Source organism: Manacus candei, unplaced genomic scaffold (genome assembly GCF_025592945.1).
Source record: "Manacus candei isolate 608988 ecotype Guabito, Panama unplaced genomic scaffold, ASM2559294v1 h1tg000078l, whole genome shotgun sequence".
Lineage (NCBI taxonomy): Eukaryota > Metazoa > Chordata > Aves > Passeriformes > Pipridae > Manacus > Manacus candei.
In genome coordinates this window covers 1235672-1254147 of record NW_026138126.1, presented here as the reverse complement: position 1 = coordinate 1254147, position 18476 = coordinate 1235672, and the positions used below count along the sequence as shown (strand labels likewise).

General features: G+C 58.7%; 1 protein-coding gene across 1 annotated transcript; it reads left to right on the top strand.

Annotated features, from left to right (window-relative positions):
* Nucleotides 1–1093: 1093 nt before the first annotated feature.
* MYO1F (myosin IF) lies at nucleotides 1094–16833 on the top strand. The gene is made up of 28 exons (XM_051810580.1): nucleotides 1094–1174; nucleotides 4717–4854; nucleotides 6594–6683; nucleotides 7094–7188; nucleotides 7731–7818; nucleotides 7997–8086; nucleotides 8585–8716; nucleotides 8796–8930; nucleotides 9005–9137; nucleotides 9468–9664; nucleotides 9757–9837; nucleotides 10356–10442; nucleotides 10593–10679; nucleotides 11039–11206; nucleotides 11294–11379; nucleotides 11658–11739; nucleotides 11844–11950; nucleotides 12221–12319; nucleotides 13067–13211; nucleotides 13298–13412; nucleotides 14053–14222; nucleotides 14343–14488; nucleotides 14782–14928; nucleotides 15009–15157; nucleotides 15430–15513; nucleotides 15637–15838; nucleotides 16240–16403; nucleotides 16485–16833. Exons 1-28 carry the CDS (start codon nucleotides 1172–1174, stop codon nucleotides 16559–16561), a joined length of 3297 nt encoding a protein of 1098 aa, XP_051666540.1. The 5' UTR covers nucleotides 1094–1171; the 3' UTR covers nucleotides 16562–16833.
* The last annotated feature ends 1643 nt before the right edge of the window (nucleotides 16834–18476 follow it).

The following is an 18476-nucleotide window of genomic DNA, read 5'->3' as shown; positions in this document are numbered from 1 at the left end:
TCCCGGGCACAGCTCCTGCTCCCAGTTGTGTCTCATCTCCACACCACCACGATCCTCGTGCCGAAGGAGGGGGTTGGGAGCAGGGGAGGTTTTTCCCAAGGGTCTGGAGAAGGTCAGAGAGGTGGAGATCCACATGTAGGACCCCAGGGTCACAGAGACCCCGTGTTGGTAATGCTGGTCTGGGCCAGCAGGTCAAGGGAGGGGATTCTGCCCCTCTGCCCCCCTCAGGTAAGACCCCACCTGCAGAGCTGCTTCCAGCTCTGGGGTCTCCAACATCAGAAGGATTTGGGGCTGCTAGAGTGAGTCCAGAGGAGGCCACAGAGCTGCTCTAGGGCTGGAGCCCCTCTGCTCTGGAGCCAGGCTGGGAGAGCTGGGGGGGTTCACCTGGAGAAGAGAAGGCTCCAGGGAGACCTGAGAGCCCCTTCCAGGGCCTAAAGTGGCTCCAGGAGAGCTGGAGAGGGACTGGGGACACAAGGGATGGAGGGACAGGACAAGGGGAATGGCTTCCCAGTGCCAAAGGGCAGGGTGAGATGGGATACTGGGAAGAAATTCTTCCCTGTGAGGGTGGTGAGGGGTTGGGATGGAATTCCCAGAGAAGCTGTGGCTGCCCCATCCCTGGAAGTGTCCAAGGCCAGTTTGGAGCTACCTGGGATAGTGGGAGGTGTCCCTGCCCATGGCAGGGGGTTGGAATGAGATGAGCTTTAAGTTCCCTTCCAACTCAAACCATTCCACGATTCTGTGATCTCGGGATGGTGTGTCTTCAGGGGACAGAGGGGACATGGCAGTCAGAGCTGTCTCAGTCCTTGGCTTTCTGCCACAGCAATGGGTCATCTCTGCTCCTCAAATGTGGCCTTTTTTATTTAAAAGATCTGAAAGAAAAAAAGGCTCTGAGCATCCCTGCCAGACTGCACCAAGCATCTACCTGTTCACCCCACAACCAGCAGCAGAGGTGGGGCACTGTTGGACAGGGCCACCCCAAGGTCCCGTGGCAACAGAGCCACTCTTGTCCTCCCCACCCCCAGCAAACCCTCACGAAATGAGGAAGTGGGAGGAGAAAAAAAAAATTAGTCGCAATTTGTAGTTGCAGCAGAAACACAAAGTGCTCCGGGATGGCACCAGAGCCTCGGTGACAGGAGCACGAGCACCCCCGGGGGCAGGACACAGGGACACCATGGTGAGTGCAAGAGGGGCCCTCCTGGGCCCCCCCCCCCCCATCCCCCTTAGGCACCCTGGGGATGGCACCCCCTCTTCCTGCCACCTCAGGGCCACCTCTGGCCTGTCCTGTCCTGCACCCACCGTGCTGCTTCCTGGGAAGTGCCAGGAGCCTGCCAGACTCCCTGCTGGAGAGGGGACAGTGTTCCCAGGCGTGGGGACAGGGAGCAGGCTGGGGGAAGAGCTGGGTCAGGACACAGAGGTGAGGAGCAGCCAGGGATGGGTGCCAGTGCTGGGCGCAGGGTTGGTGTCCCCCAGAGCAGGATGGAGCCCACCAGGGGATGAGTCTGAGCTGACACAAAGTGTGTTTGATTTTGCTGTGGTACCCACGGGTGAACCTTGTGTTCCTCCCAGCCCAACTTCCTACCAGAGCTTCTGGGTTTGGGGTGCTGATGAGGTCAGTGAGGGGTGGGCAGAGCGTGGGGTGGTGGGTGCCAGCCCTGTGCCCCAGGCCAGGAGGGACCCTCTGGGTGTTTGCCCCCATGGCTGGACCTTGCCCCCTTGGCAGATGCAGGGAGCAGGGGCTGCAGGCAGCACATGGGGCTGCAGGCAGCACATGGGGCTGCAGGCAGCACATGGGGCTGCAGGCAGCACATGGGGCTGCAGTGGCCACATCTGGAAGTTGCTCCGGAGGCAGAAGAGGAAGATGAAAGCACTGAAAATTAGGAAGATGCTCAGACATCGAGGGAGAGTCTCCACAGTGGGGTCACAGCCGTGTCCTCCAGCCCATGGCCTGCTCTTGGGGGGATGCTGTTCCCAGCCACCACCACCCAGACAGGAAGGGGACAGTGGTCAGGCTGGAATCAAAGCTTCTCCCACCCATGACCGTGGCTGCCACCTCTGAAAGGCTGCTCAGCTGCTGTCCCCCAGAGACACGGCCACTGTCCCCTCCCCACCGCCACCCAACACCTGGAGATGTTTTGTGCCTTCTCCAAGGGCCGTGGGGCTGCACAGCCAAACCCCCAACCCCTTCCAGCCCCCATCCCAACCCTTGCCTGTGCCTGGCTGTGACACTGATGTAACAGCCCTGCTGCTCTTCTCGAGGTTTCCGGTGCTTTTAAGGTGTTGCTGCTTCTGGGTCTGCCCTGTCTCAAGACAAACCTTGGGCTGCATCCGTTCCCTGCTCGGGGCTTACAAGTTTTTTTGGTGGTTTAGGCCTCAGCTTTGAAGAAAAACATGATGTTTTGCAAGTGCTGCTACAAGGCTGCTCCCCTCCCTGCCTCAGTGATCCTGTCTGAGCTCCAGGGGCATCCAGAGCCCCAGTGCTGACAGTCCCCATCCCACATGTCTGGGGATGCTGCTGGGCTCCTCACGTGTCACCTGCCATGCATGGCATCACTGTTGGAGCAAAGTCCCTCAGGCACAGAGGCTGCAAAGGGCAGCTGGAAGGTCGGGGGGGGGCAAAAGCTGTTTAGCTTGAGGATGAAATGGTTTCCTGGAGGTGTTTGGTCCAGGCACCCTTCCCTGGGGACCTCTGCTCTCCAGTTCATCCCTAACTTCATCCTGGGGCAAAGGAGGGGTCCTGGACAGAGGAGGGGACTGAGGAACTGCTGCCCTAAACCTCTAAAAGCAAATTTTGTGCCCCCAACTCCCAGAGGGTGCTGCCTGCAGCCCCATCCCCTGGGGGCTCACTGGGCACCAAGCTTGGGCAATGCCGTGTTTTGAGGGATCATAATTCCTCTTCATCCTCCCCCAAGATTTTAGTGAGCCCTGGCCCTGCAAACCCCTTGGAACACGCTCAGGGAAGCCAGGCAGGCTCTATGATCCCACAAACAGGGTGGAAACACCCAGAGCCTTGCAGATGTCCAGGACAAACCCTTCATTGAAAATGAGCTGGTGTTTTCCTTGCAGCTGAGAGCCAGGAAAACACCTGAGCTGGCCCAGAGGAAGAGGAGGTGGTGAAGGCACACACTCACCACTGACAGCTCTGAGCAGTCATGTGACTGAAGGAGAAGCTCTGGGTGTCAGATCAAAATCTCCGAGCTTTCAGTGCAGGAAATGCTCATATTTGCCTTAATTTGGTGCCAGAAGCAGTGCCAGAAGCAGTGCCAGAGGGTTTGGGATGATGGGGACACAGAACAGAGGTGTTTGGCCCTCCATGGGCTTTTCCTGGCTCTCTCCTCTCTGCCTGAAGCACAGAGTTTTGGTTGAAGCTGGGCAGCTCCTGGGGTCACTGGCAGCTCCCTGGGATCTGAAATGGGTGACTGAGCCCACCTGCATTTTTCCAGGTGGATTTTTTAGGGGATATTAGGATGGAGGGCAGGAACAGGAGGGGAAGGCAAGAAAAAGACTCATAAACAACAAACAGGAGGAAGAGGAGAAGCTCCCCCAGTGGTTTCAGGCTGTGTGAGCAGCCCCATTACCCCTTGGACCCCCTGAGCTGGCCCAGCTCCAAGGCCAAAAGCCCCTTCACCAGCCATGGGGTTTGAGTTGCATTTGGGGTCTGGGGGGCCATGAGTGGTATTTTGGGTTGCAAAGCCCAGCGAGGAGGGAGGTGGACAGGGGGAGCAGCACGATGGTGCAGAGCTCCACGTCCCATGAGGGTCCCTCTGTCCCCCATCCCAATGGTGCTGGGTGGTGATGAGCCCCCAAAGATATTGGGGTCCAGAGGCCTGAAATCTTGAGAGGCAGCAGGAAAATGAAGCAAAAGGGGAAGAGGAGAAAAGGGAAATGGAAAGAGTAACAGGCCAGGGGTGACGGGGGAGAAGTGAAATCGGTGATGGAGCAGTGGGGGTAAAAGAGGAACCATGAGGGACAGGCCCAGAGGGACCATGGGCAGGGCCAGACAGGGTGTCCCCTCCAGCACCTCACCAGGGGCCACACGGGTACCACAGCTGTGCCCAGCATGTTCCCCCTCCAGCATTGAGGGTGAGGGGAGCCCTCAGGGGAATTTCTGCACTGGGAAATCTCACCCCCCGCTCCCAGGGCTGGGTTTACCCCACAAGGGCTTAAACCACAGCCCAGTTTTCCTGCTCTCCCCCAGAAACAGAGCTGGGCAAGTTGGAGGACAGCTGGAAAGAGGGTGCTGGTGTCACCCTGGGCAGGGGGAAATGGTGATGGGGCACAGTGGCACCTCTGCCCTGATACGAAGAGGATGTGGGTGGGCAGAGGATGCCACCACCACCCTTCCCCTGCGTTATTCTGGTGCCCCTTTGACTCATAAGCAGAGCCTGTGCATCAGCTGCTTCCTTAGAGCTTCGTTAAGCTCTGCAAGGAGCAGGGGTGATGGTGCAGATGTGCCCACAGTCTCAGCACCCTGTCTGCTCCTTGTCCAGTGCCAGACCTGTGGTGGGGAGGGATGCAGCCAGAGGGGTGGGGCGAGGCCTGGTGCACTGGATTTGGAGCTTTGGGAGCTCCCAACTTGGCCAAACCCCCTCATTGCACCTATTTTGGAGCCACAGCTGAGCTGGGGGCCAATCACAGCTCCCAGCAACTCCAGGGGAGTTTTGGAGCTCCACTCCCAGCAGTGGTGGCCCCTGTGACACATTCCCTGTGTCCCTGCAGGGCAGCAAGGAGCGCTTCCACTGGCAGAGCCAGAATGTCAAGCAGAGCGGTGTGGACGACATGGTGCTGCTCTCCAAGATCAACGAGGAGGCCATCGTGGAGAACCTCAAGAAGCGTTTCATGGATGATTTCATCTTTGTATCCTCCCCAGGGCAGCAGGATCGGGAGAGGGAGCAGCAGGGATGGGCTCCAAGGCTTTGCCAGGGCATGGGACAAACTGGGGCTGCCCCAGTGCTTGCAGAGTGTCCTGTCCTCACACTGGTGGGATCAGCTGGAGGAATGTTGCCATTCCCAAACTGACTTGCACTTGGCACACAGCAACCAAGACCCCCATCCTGCCATGCCCTGGGACTCACTTTGGTTCTTCCTTTGTGGCCACAAAGCCCTGAGCAAAGCCCCTCATCCGCTGTCTCCTGCTGCTCCTGCACACCTGAGACCCACCTGCCTGTGACAAGGGGGCCAGACCTCGTGGCAGGAGTGACCATTGTCCCCTGTTGTGGTCACCACCCTCCCCAGTGCCCGCAGTGTGGCTGCAAACCCAGGCAAACCCTGGGTGGAGCAGGAGCATCCCTGTAGGCACAGGGAGGAGGTGCCACCCCTCACTCCCACCAGTGTCAGGACACATGGGACATCCTCAACAGAACAGGGGGCAAAGCTCCCTCCCTGCCCAGTGTTGCCCTCCCGTGCCATCCCCAGCCCAGTCCCTGCTCCCATCCCAGAGCTGACACTCAGAGCACCAAGCACGAGGTTCTGTGGCTCTCAGGCCCGTGCTGTGAGTGGGGACGTGTCCTCAAGCCCTTCCTTGCTCACCCCACACCTCCCTGGGGACGTGGCCTGCTCAGCACCACCATCCCAGCTTCCCCTACGCCCCAGAGCCCCAGGGGGCAGAGCAGGGCACGGTGGGGGCTCTCTGGGCTGACAGCAGGGCTGTCTCCTGCCCATGCCGCTGGATGTGGTTTCCCTGAAGATGCAACTCTGTCCTTACAAGGCGATGCTGTGCCGGCCAGCCGTGACACAGCCTCCTCCCCTGCAGCCCCGGGACTTCACGTGTGTTTAGGGGCTGGCTTTGAGGTTGGCCTTTTTTTTTGTTTTGGAGGAAAAGGATACCCCACGCAGCATCTTTCTTCCTTTTTTTTTTGTGTTGCTGTCTGCAGGGCTCCATCCAGCCATGACTCAGTGTCCTGCACTTCTGCATTTCCCAGAAAAGCCCCTCTCTTCCTGCCCTTTGGTCACTCTCCCCCTGCCCTGCTCTCAGGTGGGACAAAAATAAGACATCAAGGGTTCAAAGTAATCCCACTGGCACCACTCTGTCCCCAACCTCCATCTCCCCATGGTGCTGGGGGCTCATTCAAATCCTGCTGCTGCGCCGTTTCCAGGTGCAATTCCCTGATTTTCCATTCTCCTGCCCACACCGAGTTACCTGGGGATGCTGCAGACAGGGGCTGAGGCAGCAGAGTAGCAGCAGGGAAAGGCAGGAGCCACAGTTTCTTCCCTCTCAGTGCCTCAGTTTCCCTGACTGGAAAACAGGGATGGGCTCCCGCTGCAGAGTGAGTGTGAGCAGAGTGTGAATTCCAGGAGACTGTGGGATGCTGGAGATGCCCCGTTTGGAGTGGATCCTCAGCCAGGCCAGGGAGCTGAGGGGATGCTCCTGCTGTGCCCTGTGTCCCTCACACCACCAGGGACACCTCCAGGCTGAGGGGGCAAAGCCAAGTCATGGCAGCTTCCGAGTGGAAAACCCTCATGGCATTCCTGGTGCAGCTTCCAGGGCATGGCAGGGACCCCAAAACCACCTTCCTGCCATCCTTCTGATGCTGCCTCCAGGGTGGGATTGGGCAGTGGGAAGGGAAAGGACACAGAGACCTTAACCTGCCACCCAGACCTACATTGGGCCTGTGCTCATCTCCGTGAACCCCTTCAAGCAGATGCCGTATTTCACCGACCGCGAGATCGAGCTGTACCAGGGCGCGGTGAGGCTGCCACGGGCTCTTTGGGTTCAAAACCCCTGGGGTGTCCCCTGAGGGTCTCCCTCCTCCCCAGCCCTTCAGCTGCTGCAGGGGTCAGTGCTCCCCAGCAGTGCTCCCCAGCACGTCAGTAACGAGGCTCAGCAGCAAACCCACATTCCTGGGAAATTCAGCTCATAAATCCACACCAAAGCAACCCAAACATGGTAAAATCCAGCCCGAGTGGCTCTGCCTATGCGCTTCCCAGGGAGGAGGGGAGAGTCAAAAAACCTCAGATGTGCTGCTGATGAGCTCATGTTTGTGGGAAGGGACTAATTCCCATGTGGGGAAAGTTAAGGGGATTTGGGGCGAGGGCTCAGGGCGGGGGGCTGGTGGCTGCTCTGTGCTCAGCATCACTGTCTCTGTCCCCTGTTTAGGCTCAGTATGAAAATCCCCCCCATATCTACGCCCTGACTGACAACATGTACCGGAACATGCTGATCGACGGGGAGAACCAGTGTGTCATCATCAGGTACTGGGGGACACTGGGCACAGCAAGGACCCCGTGTCACTGCTCTGGGACAGCATGCCCCCAGCTCCCCTTCTCCCCACACCCAGGGACTTCCCAGTTAAACACAGCAACCATGTGATGGCAAGAAGTGGCTGGAGTGTCCTAGGGGACATTGTGGTGTCTGGAGGGACCCCGATGTCCTGGGTCACTGGGTGGTCCCAGGCAGGGCCAGAGCCTTGTGCAATGCACCTTTCCGGTGGAGTGTTGCAAGGGAAATGGTCAGGATGTGGGGCAAGGCCAGAGACTTCCCCCTGAGGCTCCCAGGTCTCCTTCCTCCCCTCCAAAACCCAGTAACAAGAAATCCAACCTCTCACCGAGCAATGCTCTGGTCCCACTTACACCCCAGAGCGCCTGGGCAGCCCCATCCCCAGAGGGAAGGTCACAGCCCCCAAAACTCGCTGTCACCCTCTGGTCCTGCTAAAGCATCACCCCCTGAAGCCCCCCAGGGCAGGTGACTCTGGTGGGACCATCTCACAGCCTCCTCTGCTTTGGCATTTGCACAGCGGAGAAAGCGGGGCCGGCAAAACGGTAGCTGCAAAATACATCATGGGCTACATCTCCAAAGTGTCCGGGGGTGGGGACAAGGTGCAGGTAGGTCTGTGGTCACCCCTGCCACGGGGCACTTCACCTCCCAAGCTCTCCCCAGCCCCCGACCCCCCCACAGAGCAGCCACTTCTGGGCTGGGGACATACAAAGTCCCCAACCCCAAGGCCGTGGGGCACAGCTGGATGGCCCCCACAGCTCAGACCTGTCCTTCCTCTGCCCCCAGCACGTGAAGGACATCATCCTGCAGTCCAACCCGCTGCTGGAAGCCTTTGGAAATGCCAAAACTGTCCGGAACAATAACTCCAGCCGCTTTGTGAGTGTTGCCAGGGCAGTGCAGAGGGTCACAGAATCACAAATTTAGGTTAAAAAAGACCTTTAAGATCATCGAGTCCAACCATTAACACAGCACTGCCAAGGCCACCCCTAAACCATGTTCCCAGGTGCCACATCCACACAGCTTTTAAATCCTTTCAGGGATAGTAACTCCACCACTGCCCTGGGCAGCCTATGCCTGTGCCTGATCGCCCTTTCAGTGAAGGAATTTTTCCTAATATCCAACCTAAACCTTCCCTGGGACAATTTGAGGCTATTTCCTCTAGTCCTGTTGTCCTGTTGCTTATTACCTGGGAGGAGAGACTGACCTCCACCTGGCTCCAGGCAGTTGCAGAGAGCGAAGAGGTTTCCACATGAGCAGGGATACACATCCCAGCAATGCTCCTCACGTGGAGGGAAACAGAGGAGAGCGAGGGGGCTCAGGGATTGAAGAATCCAAGCAGGGCTGTGGCTCTGAGCAGCATCTGTGCCGGGGCAGGGGAAGTACTTCGAGATCCAGTTCAGCCGGGGCGGAGAACCCGACGGGGGGAAGATCTCCAACTTCCTGCTGGAGAAGTCCCGGGTAGTGAGCCAGAACGAGTGCGAGAGGAATTTCCACATCTACTACCAGGTACTGGGGTGGTCAGGAGCCGCCGGGCTGGGAGGGGGAGCCAAAGACCAGGTAACTGCAGCTCCTCATTCCCTCGCAGCTCATCGAAGGGGCGTCCCAAGAGCAACGACAGAACCTGGGCATAATGAGCCCGGATTATTACTATTACCTGAACCAGACAGACACCTACCAGGTGGAGGGCACGGATGACCGTAGCGACTTCCATGAGACCATGGTGAGTGCCCGGGAAGGGGGTCCCTAAAGCCTCCGCGACTGGGCGGGGGCTGATGGACTCCCTGCCCTCCCCAGAATGCCATGCAGGTCATCGGCATCCGGGGCGAGGACCAGCAGCTGGTGCTGCAGATCGTGGCCGGGATCCTCCACCTGGGAAACATCAGCTTTCGGGAGGAAGGGAACTACGCCCGGGTGGAAAACCTGGACTGTGAGTAGCCAAGTAGCTCCAGGGGAGGGCGGGTGGTGATGGTCACAGAGACTCCTGGAAATGAGGGGCAAACTGTGTCACAAATTCCCTGGCAGAGGAGGGAGGCAGCACCACGTTAGAGATGGAGAAACTGAGGCAGCAAGCAAATGGCTCAACCAGGGCTTGATTAGCAAGGGGATGGATGGCAGGAGTCACTTGCTGCGATTTGGCAGAGGAAGGACCCACCCATGTCCCCATTCACTGCTGTCCTTGGCACTCAAACGGGACTGGGGGTTCCAGCCAGGGCTGTGGGTGTACAGGCAGCCCTGACCACCTCCCTGCTCTGCCCAGCTCTGGCCTTCCCTGCCTACCTGCTGGGGGTCGACCACGACCGCCTGAACGAGAAGGTGACCAGCAGGAAGATGGACAGCAAGTGGGGCGGCCGCTCCGAGTCCATCACTGTCACCCTCAACGTGGAGCAGGCGGCCTACACCCGCGATGCCCTGGCCAAGGGGCTCTACGCCCGTGTCTTTGACTTCCTCGTGGAGGTGGGTGGTCCTCTGGGCATCACCATCTGCTCCAAAGTAAGCCAATCCCACTGCCTTGCACCTGTGGTGATGGCTTGTCCCCTCTCCCCCAGTCCATCAACAGGGCCATGCAGAAGCCATACGAGGAGTACAGCATTGGGGTGCTGGACATCTACGGCTTCGAGATATTCCAGGTGTGTGATCACAGAATGTCCTGAATTGGAAGGGACCCACACGGATCATCAGTCCAGCTCCTGGCCCTGCACAGGACACTCCAACAATTCCACCCTGTCCCTGAGAGTGTTACCCAAACTCTCCTTGAACTCTTTGCATGACCACCGCCCTGGGGAGCCTTTTCAGTGCCTGACCACCTGCTGGGGGAGGAAGCTTTTCCTAATATCCAACCCAAACCTTCCCTGACACAACTTCAGGCCATGCCCTGGGGTTCTGTCACTGGTCACCACAGAGATCAATGTCTGCCTCTCCTCTTCCCCTCACAGGGAAGTTGTTGCTTTGCTGTAGGAGTCCAGCTGGCAATGTCCTTCCTTGCTCCTGCAGCAGGGAGAGCAGCTGGATTGGGGGGCTGTCAGACCCCAAGAAGGGTCCCTGGAGCAGCACCCAAAGGCTCTCTTGGTTGAGGTCCCTGGAATAAGCCAGAAGGGCAGAAGACAACTCAGCCCTGCTTTCTCTTTCATCTTTTACACCTTTGCAGAAAAATGGCTTTGAGCAATTCTGCATTAACTTTGTGAACGAGAAGCTGCAGCAGATCTTCATAGAGCTGACCCTGAAGGCAGAGCAGGTACAGGGGGTGTTGGGCTGAGGGGCAACAAGGCTGTGCCAGCATCCCAATTCCTGCACCCTCCCTCCTCCCTGGCACAGCTGGAGCAGGAAGGCTGCAGTGTATCCCACGGGCTCAGGGGCCCACACAGCTCTCCCTGTGCTTCCCCAGGAGGAATATGTGCAGGAGGGGATCAAGTGGACCCAGATCCAGTATTTCAACAACAAGGTGGTGTGTGACCTAATAGAGAACAAGCTGGTGAGTGGGGTCCCCTCTGCCAGGGGAGGCTTTCTCGGGGAGCAGAGGCACCCAGGGAGCAGGGGCTGGGTGGGCTGAGTGCTGTCAAGGATGGGTGGCAGAAGCCAGTCCTGATGGGGAGCAGAGAATCACAGAATGGTTTGGGTTGGAAGGAACTTTAAAGCCCATCTCATTCCACCCCCTGCTGTGGGCAGGGACACCATCCACTAGACCAGGTTGCTCCAGCCTGGACTTGAACCTTGACTCTCTTCTGCATCCTTAACCTAAGCTGAGGTTCAGCATGAAACAGCTTTGACCAGCACAGCCAGGTGCAGGATTGGGACCTTTGGACACCCATGGCTTCCCTCTCCCTCTGCCAGAACCCTCCTGGGATCATGAGTGTCCTGGATGACGTCTGTGCCACCATGCATGCCACGGGCGAGGGCGCGGACCAGACCCTGCTGCAGAAGCTTCAGGCGGCCGTGGGCACCCACGAGCACTTCAACAGCTGGAGCTCAGGCTTCATCATCCACCACTATGCAGGCAAGGTACAGCACCCCAGACCCCACACTCTGCACCCCACACCCTTCACCTGGCCACCAGGGCGCGGGGCTGAGGTCCCCTCCTGTCCCCAGGTGTCCTACGACGTGAACGGCTTCTGCGAGCGCAACCGGGACGTGCTGTTCACCGACCTCATTGAGCTCATGCAGAGCAGTGAATTGTGAGTCCTGGCAGTTCTGGGGACACCCCAAAAGGGCTGGGGCACAGGGTAGCATCCTCAACATCCAGATCATAAGGGCTGATCCTGCTTTTGTGGGAACCACAGCTTGGGGTGCTCAGCATCCTGCATCGCCCCACGGGCCCCCCCAGGTGACATGCCCCCAGGTGACATCCCAGAGCTGCAGGGCTGGGAAAAGGGGGGCTCACCCACCAGCACTGACCCTGCTGAGCCTGGGGAGCCTGGCAGCTCTCACCTGGGGACTGTCACCTCCCTTCCAGCGGTTTCCTCCGGATGCTTTTCCCAGAAAAACTTGATTCTGACAAAAAAGGACGACCAACCACGGCGGGCTCCAAAATCAAGGTACGTCCCATGGGCTGCAGGACAGTGGCTGCCCCTGGGTCAGCAGTAGGGTGATGGGCTCCCACCAACATCTTTAATGCTCCAGAGGTCGATCCTTGCAACAGAAACAGGCCAATGACCTGGTGAACACGCTAATGAAGTGCACCCCACACTACATCCGTTGCATCAAACCCAACGAGACCAAGAAACCCCGGGACTGGGAGGAGAGCAGGTAACATGGAGCCCACAGAGCCCAGGGAATGGGACACAGCCATGGAGAGGTGGCCAGGACTGGCTTTCCTCCAAAAACTGGTCCCTCTGAGCTGCCCACAGATCCAGGGCAGAACGAGGAGTGTGTATAGGCGCTCCATCCCCTTTAGGTGCATCACCCATCCGAGCCCCAAGAAGCTCTCATGTACATCCCCATGCAAACAGGGGCCAAAGGGCCCCAGCAGGTCCCACCGTGACCTGCCATCCCACACTGTCTCTCCTGGCTCTGCAGGGTGAAGCACCAAGTCGAGTACCTGGGGCTGAAGGAGAACATCCGGGTGCGCCGGGCAGGATTCGCCTACCGCCGGCTCTTCCACAAATTCCTGCAACGGTGAGTCACCGTGGGGAATTAATTTAATTATTTAGATAGTAATTGTTTTATAAATTTAGGATAAATTAATGCAATCCCCTGCCATGGGCAGGGACACCTTCCACTAGCCCAGGTTGCTCCAAGCCCTCTCCAACCTGGCCTTGGACTCCTGCAGGGATGGGGCAGCCACAGCTTCTCTGGGCAACCTGTGCCAGGGTCTCCCCACCCTCACAGGGAAGAATTTCTTCCCAAGATCCCATCTAAACCTTCTCTCTTTCAGTTTGAATCCTTTCCCCCTTGTCCTTTCCCCCTACCTGCTCTTGTGAAAAGCACTTTATGTTGCTGTGAAGTATCAGGGGTGGTGGGAGCCCCAGATATCCTTCTCTTGTACCCCAAGTTGGCCTCCCAGTGCTGTGGATCATAAAGACACAGCCAGGCAGCACGAGCACACACCTGTCTGAAGTGGGTCCCTCTCTTTATGGGATGGGGGATGGCAGATCCCCGCAGTCCAGCTGTGTCACAGCTTTTCATTAGGAAGAAATTCCTCCCTGTGAGGGTGCTGAGGCCCTGGCACAGGTTGCCCAGAGCAGCTGTGGCTGCCCCATGCCTGGAAGTGTCCAAGGCCAGGTTGGACGGGGCTTGGAGCAACCTGGGCTAGTGGAAGGTGTCCCTGCCCATGGCAGGGGGTGAGATGGGATGATCTTTAAGATCCCTCCAACCTAACCCCACCCGTTCCTTGATTCCCTGATTCAGTGTCTCTCCCCACAGCTATGCCATCCTCACCCCCGAGACGTGGCCGTCGTGGCGCGGGGACGAGCGCCAAGGGGTGCAGCACCTGCTGCGCTCCGTCCACATGGACCCCGACCAGTACCAGATGGGCCGGAGCAAAGTGTTCGTCAAGAACCCCGAGTCGGTGGGTGCCCCCCAGCCCTGCACCCCCAGGGACACTGCGCTGGGGTGTCCTGGACAGCCACACTCAGCACCCTGTGTCCCTCCCAGCTCTTCCTGCTCGAGGAGATGCGGGAGAGGAAATTTGACGGCTTCGCCCGCGTGATCCAGAAGGCCTGGCGCCGGCACGTCGCCATCAGGAAGTACGAGCAGATGAGAGAGGAGGGTAAGGCCAGGCAAGGACATGGACACTATCACCCCAGCACCCCTTTTAGGGTGTTTTTCATTAGGACAGCTCATCTACCAGAGTAGCATCCCAACTCCTAATCATGGCACTTATGAGGAGGGGTGTGAAGAGGAACCAGACCGTGAGATGTCCAGAGTCTTTTTCCACATTTTGAAGGAGGGCACAGATTTCTTGCTCTCATTTCCAGCCCTGGGAGGCACCGTAAGACAGAAGCAGATCCTTGTGCTGTCTCGTTCTGCATTTCATTACCTGCACAAGGATGGAGAGGAGTAGCTGGGAGTCAGCGTTGGCAGAGGGATGGGAAAGCCCAGTGGTCCCTGCCTGACCCCCTACAGGGGTTTTCCCACCTTCCCAAACGTGCAGTGAAAAATCAAGGAGGAAAATACAGAAAGCAGCAGTTACCATCCCTCCTTCCCACAGCACAAGGATTTTTGAAGGCAATGAATGGGTTTCAAAGCCAGCCCGGCTCAAGCAGCTGGGATTCTTCCCTTGGCATATAACAAGCCCCATTTCTTGCTGCCATGATCCGTGTGACAGATCCCACAGCTGGTTTGGGAGGGCTCTGAGCTGCCAGCACAGAGCCCTGTCTGACCAGAGTTGCTTTGGGATTCTTTCACAGCTGCCAGCATCCTCTACAACTTCAAGGAGCGGAGGAGGAACAGCATCAACAGGAATTTCGTGGGCGATTACCTGGGCATGGAGGAGCGGCCGGAGCTGCGCCAGTTCCTGGCCAAGCGGGAGCGGATCGACTTCGCCGACTCTGTCACCAAATACGACCGGAGGTTCAAGGTACACGGACACACCTGTGGCTTGGGATGGCCATGGTGGCTTTCCTTGGGTGGGATGTGTGTGTGGGGTAGGTGCCCCCCAGCAAACACCCGTCAGCCCCCTCTCCTGTCCCTTTCCCAGCCCATCAAGCGGGATTTCATCCTCACCCCCAAGTACTTCTACCTGATCGGGCGGGAGAAGGTGAAGAAGGGCCCTGAGAAGGGGCAGATCAAGGAGGTGCTCAAGAAGAAGGTGGAGCTCCAGGCGGTGAGCGGAGTCTCGCTGAGGTGTGTCCCTTAGCTTGGGCTCCACGGGGGGGGTCACCTTAACCTCCACCGGCCTCCCCATCCCCTGCTGTCCCCCAGCCCCTTGTCCATGGAGGCACCAGATCATCGAGCTGTGAGGAGGAGGCTCCCCACAGGATGCTTTGCAGATGGGGCTTTGGAGGTCTTGGAGTCTTCCAGCCAAATCACCCTCTAAATTTCCTTGGGGTGAACCCAAGCCCAGCAGGGCCCCCAGTGCCAGCTGGCACCAGCCTTGCCTCCTACTGACACCCCGCAAACTGGGGTTGCTCCCCCAGCACCAGGCAGGATGACTTCTTCATCCTCCATGAGAAGGACGCCGACAACTTCTTGGAGTCCATCTTCAAGACGGAGCTGATCAGCCTGTTGTGCAAACGCTTTGAGGAGCTTACCTGTTCCAAGCTGCCCCTCTCCTTCAAGGACACGTAAGGATGGGGGCCAGGAGAGGTGACAAAGCAGGACAGGGCCCTGTCACTGTGGTCTCATGGCCCTCTCTCTCCCCTAGACTACAGTTTCGGGTGAAGAAGGAGGGCTGGGGTGGTGGTGGCACCCGCAACATCACCTTCATCAGAGGACAGGGCGACACGGCCGCCCTCAAAGCTGGAGGCAAAACCCTTATGGTCAGCATCGGGGATGGGCTCCCCAGGAATGCCAGTGAGTGCCAGGGCACCCAGAGGGTGGCAGGGGGGGCACACAGGAGTACTGGGGCTGCAGGGCACAGCTGGAGGCCTGGGAATATTGGGGTGAGCCGGTATGTGCCCAACCCTGCTGGGTTTGTGTCTCACCCAGGAGGGACCCACTACTGCTGGGGTGATAGGGCAGCACAGGGAGCTTTGGGAACAGGACAGCTGGGTATAAATGGGGGGGAAGCCCCCTCAGCTGGCTCTGAGGACAGTCACCTAACAGGGGGCTTGTGTCCCCCCCAGAGCCCACAAGGAAGGGGGCAACACAGAGCAGAGGTGGCAGCAGGGTCCCAGCACCCTCCCGGACCGCCCCACCAGCACCCAAAGGTGAGGAGGGGGGTGCCAGGGAGGGGAGACCCCAGCCTGGATCCAGCCAGTGCTGCACTCCCAGGGGGTGCAGGCTGAGCGTGGACCCCCCGTAATGCACCATCCTGGGATGGGATCTTCCAGGAGCTTGCAGGAACGGGGCACCCCAGTTCCCACAGGGTGATGGGCGGCCACAGAGAGACACCTACAAAGTGCCCCAGAAGCAGACACGGGGCCCACCGGCCACGGCACTGCCCCCCCCGAACACTGGCCACCAGCCCAGGACACGGCCCCCATCTGAGCACAACATGGATTTCCTCAACGTGCCTGACCAGGGGGTAGCTGGGTAGGTCCTGTCCCATGTCCCACTCCCTGACATATCCTCCCCTCCCACTGCCACCAGCACCAGGAGATGCTCTTTCCCCTCTGAGGAGCAGACTGAGTTGGGGCAACCTGCCTTCGCTGGCAGGACACCTCTTCCAGGCTCTTGTGTATCCCAGTTCTCCCAGTCCCTGCACTGGAAGACCCACCTGCAGGCATAGAGCATCCCATGGGTGTGGGGCAGCAGGATAGGAAGGAGGGTGCAGCACATCCTGGCCGAGTTCTCCCAGTCCCTGCACTAGGACCCACCTCCTAGTAGACATGGAGCATCCCAGGGGTGTGGGAGGGCAGGGTGGGAAGGAGGGAGCAGCACACCCCCCACCCTCCTGCCCTCCCCGTATGGACCCCGTTCCTCCCCCCCCTCAGGATGCAGCGCCGGCGCAGTGTGAGCCAGCGGCCGCCCCCAGCCCGGAGGCCCAAGGCCCAGCCCAAGGCGGTGCCGCGGTGCCGGGCGCTCTACCAGTACGTCGGGCAGGATGTGGACGAGCTCAGCTTCAACGTGGGGGACATCATCGACATCCTGCTGGAAGGTACCAACCTCTGTCTTGCCCAGCTTCTCTCCCCGTTGTGGCAGCACCACCCCTGACCTGTCTGGTTCTCGCCTTTCCCAGATATCTCGGGCTGGTGGAAAGGCCGCCTGCACGGCAAGGAAGGGCTTTTCCCTGGGAACTACGTGCAGAAGATCTGAGCTGGGCGCAGCAACCATGTGGCTGGAGGCGAGGAGGGGGTCACCACCCTCCCCGCCCACCTCTGTGAGGCTGTGCCACGTGGATCCATGGTAGTTCTCCACCAATGTTTATTATTATGGAGCAAGCGCTTCCCGCTGTGCTGGTGCCGACCACTGAATCCCACAGCTACTTTAGCTAGTGGCATTCCCACAGCAAGGACAGGCTCTTTGCTGCTTGTTCATACCCTGGGACTGAAACTATTATGGGATATAAATAGGATTGTTGTTAATAATTATGGTAAATAGTCAGACTCGGCAGATCTGACTCAGAAATTGGGTTTGGGGGTTGTGTTTCACACCAGTGCCATCCCATGGCTCCCACTGGCCCCATGACAAGAGCTCTGATGTGGACAGACACAGGAGGCAGCCCCATTCCACCCACATTAAACCCTCCAGAAGAGGTTGAATACAGAAACCAGCTCACCCAGGAATTCAGCCCAGGCATCTCTACATCCCGGCATGGCTCTGGATCACTCACAGCCAGTGGGAGCTGCCAGGGCAGTAGCAAAGCAGGACCAAGGCACCATCACCAATCCCTGATTTCTCACAGGTAAAACTCCAAGAATCAATTAGACAACGTCCATGGAGCTGTGACACATTTTTCTGGTGGTGGTCAGAAGAGTGCTGGGCCCCCCCAGTTTGCAGAGGGGGAGTCTCATCTATGGGGGGCCAGGGTCGATGCGTGGGGTGGAAATCACCATCCTTGGGATTCAGGGACACTCTACATCCCGAACTCCCAGGAGAGGATTCAGGAACACTCTCCACCCCAGACCCCAGGAGAGTGGGACAGCTGTGGCTGTGTGAGGGTTGTTGGGTGGGGGCTGATTCCGACCCAGGGCTGTTCCAGGAGGTTTGCAGCAGGGGAAGGGATGGACGGGGCCGACATGTCAGGCTCCTGTCGGCCCTCCCCGCCCTTCCCTCTCCCCCCCTCCGGAGGAAGTGACGACAGCCCTGATCCCACATGGCCCTGCCTCAGCCTCACATCCCAGCCCTCCTCTTCCTCCCTCCCGCTTCCCGCTGCCCCAGCACAGACCTGCTGTCCCACAGATGGGACCCCAGGGCGGGGGTGGCAGAGGGCAGGAATGCGCTGGGATAGGCAGTTCCCCATGACCCCACACTGAAAATGGTTCTTGCCCCCAGCCCAGTATGGGGTTTTACCACCCCTGTGGTCCTTGGGGTGATTTTTCCTCCAAACCACAGGTTTTTAGGATCCTTGCACTGCAAAGTTTTTTTTCCTTTGGTGGGGGGGTGGGAGCAGGCAGAGCCTTTGTTTTTATTTTAATGAAAAATAATGGCTTTGGAAACTGGGGATTTAGGAAACTCCTTCCTGCACGTTCCAGCCCTTCCTTGGGACTGAAGTGGGGGGAATGGGGGCAGCACCCCAGCAGTGGGTGCTGTCAAGTGGGATGTTCCCACTCAGCCCTACAGGCAGGTAGGAGTTGGACCAGGTCAGGCACTCACTGGGATGTTCCAGAGGGCTCCAGGGGCTCTGAGGGGCTCACAGGTCTCTCAGGAGTTTTGGGGTCTCTCAGGAGCTCCAGTTGTTCTGAGGGTCCTGGAGGCCCCAAGGGGCTTGGGTTGCTCTTGGGAGCCACTCAGGAGCTGACAGGGTGTCCCAGGAGTCCAGGGTGTTCCAAGGGTGTCCCAGAGGGCCCTGGGATGCTCTAAGGGGGATCAAAGTGCCCTGAGGGGTTTGGGGGGCTCCAAAAGTCTTGGGGTGCCTTGGGATACTTCAAGGGGTCCAGGGCTTCCCAAGGGGCTCAGAGTGCTCTGAGGGCTGTGGGATTCCATGAAGGTCCCCAGGATGCCCTGAGGATTCAGGATGAGACTGCTTCAAAGCCCTGAGATGCTCCAAAGGGCCTGGGATGCCCTCAAA

Bases quoted from the DNA above. Each gene is read 5' to 3' on its own strand.
- MYO1F (XM_051810580.1), top strand. The intron at 9,838-10,355 runs GTGTGTGATCAC...ACACCTTTGCAG, and splicing joins ACGGCTTCGAGATATTCCAG to AAAAATGGCTTTGAGCAATT. The intron at 11,207-11,293 runs GTACAGCACCCC...TCCTGTCCCCAG, and splicing joins TCCACCACTATGCAGGCAAG to GTGTCCTACGACGTGAACGG.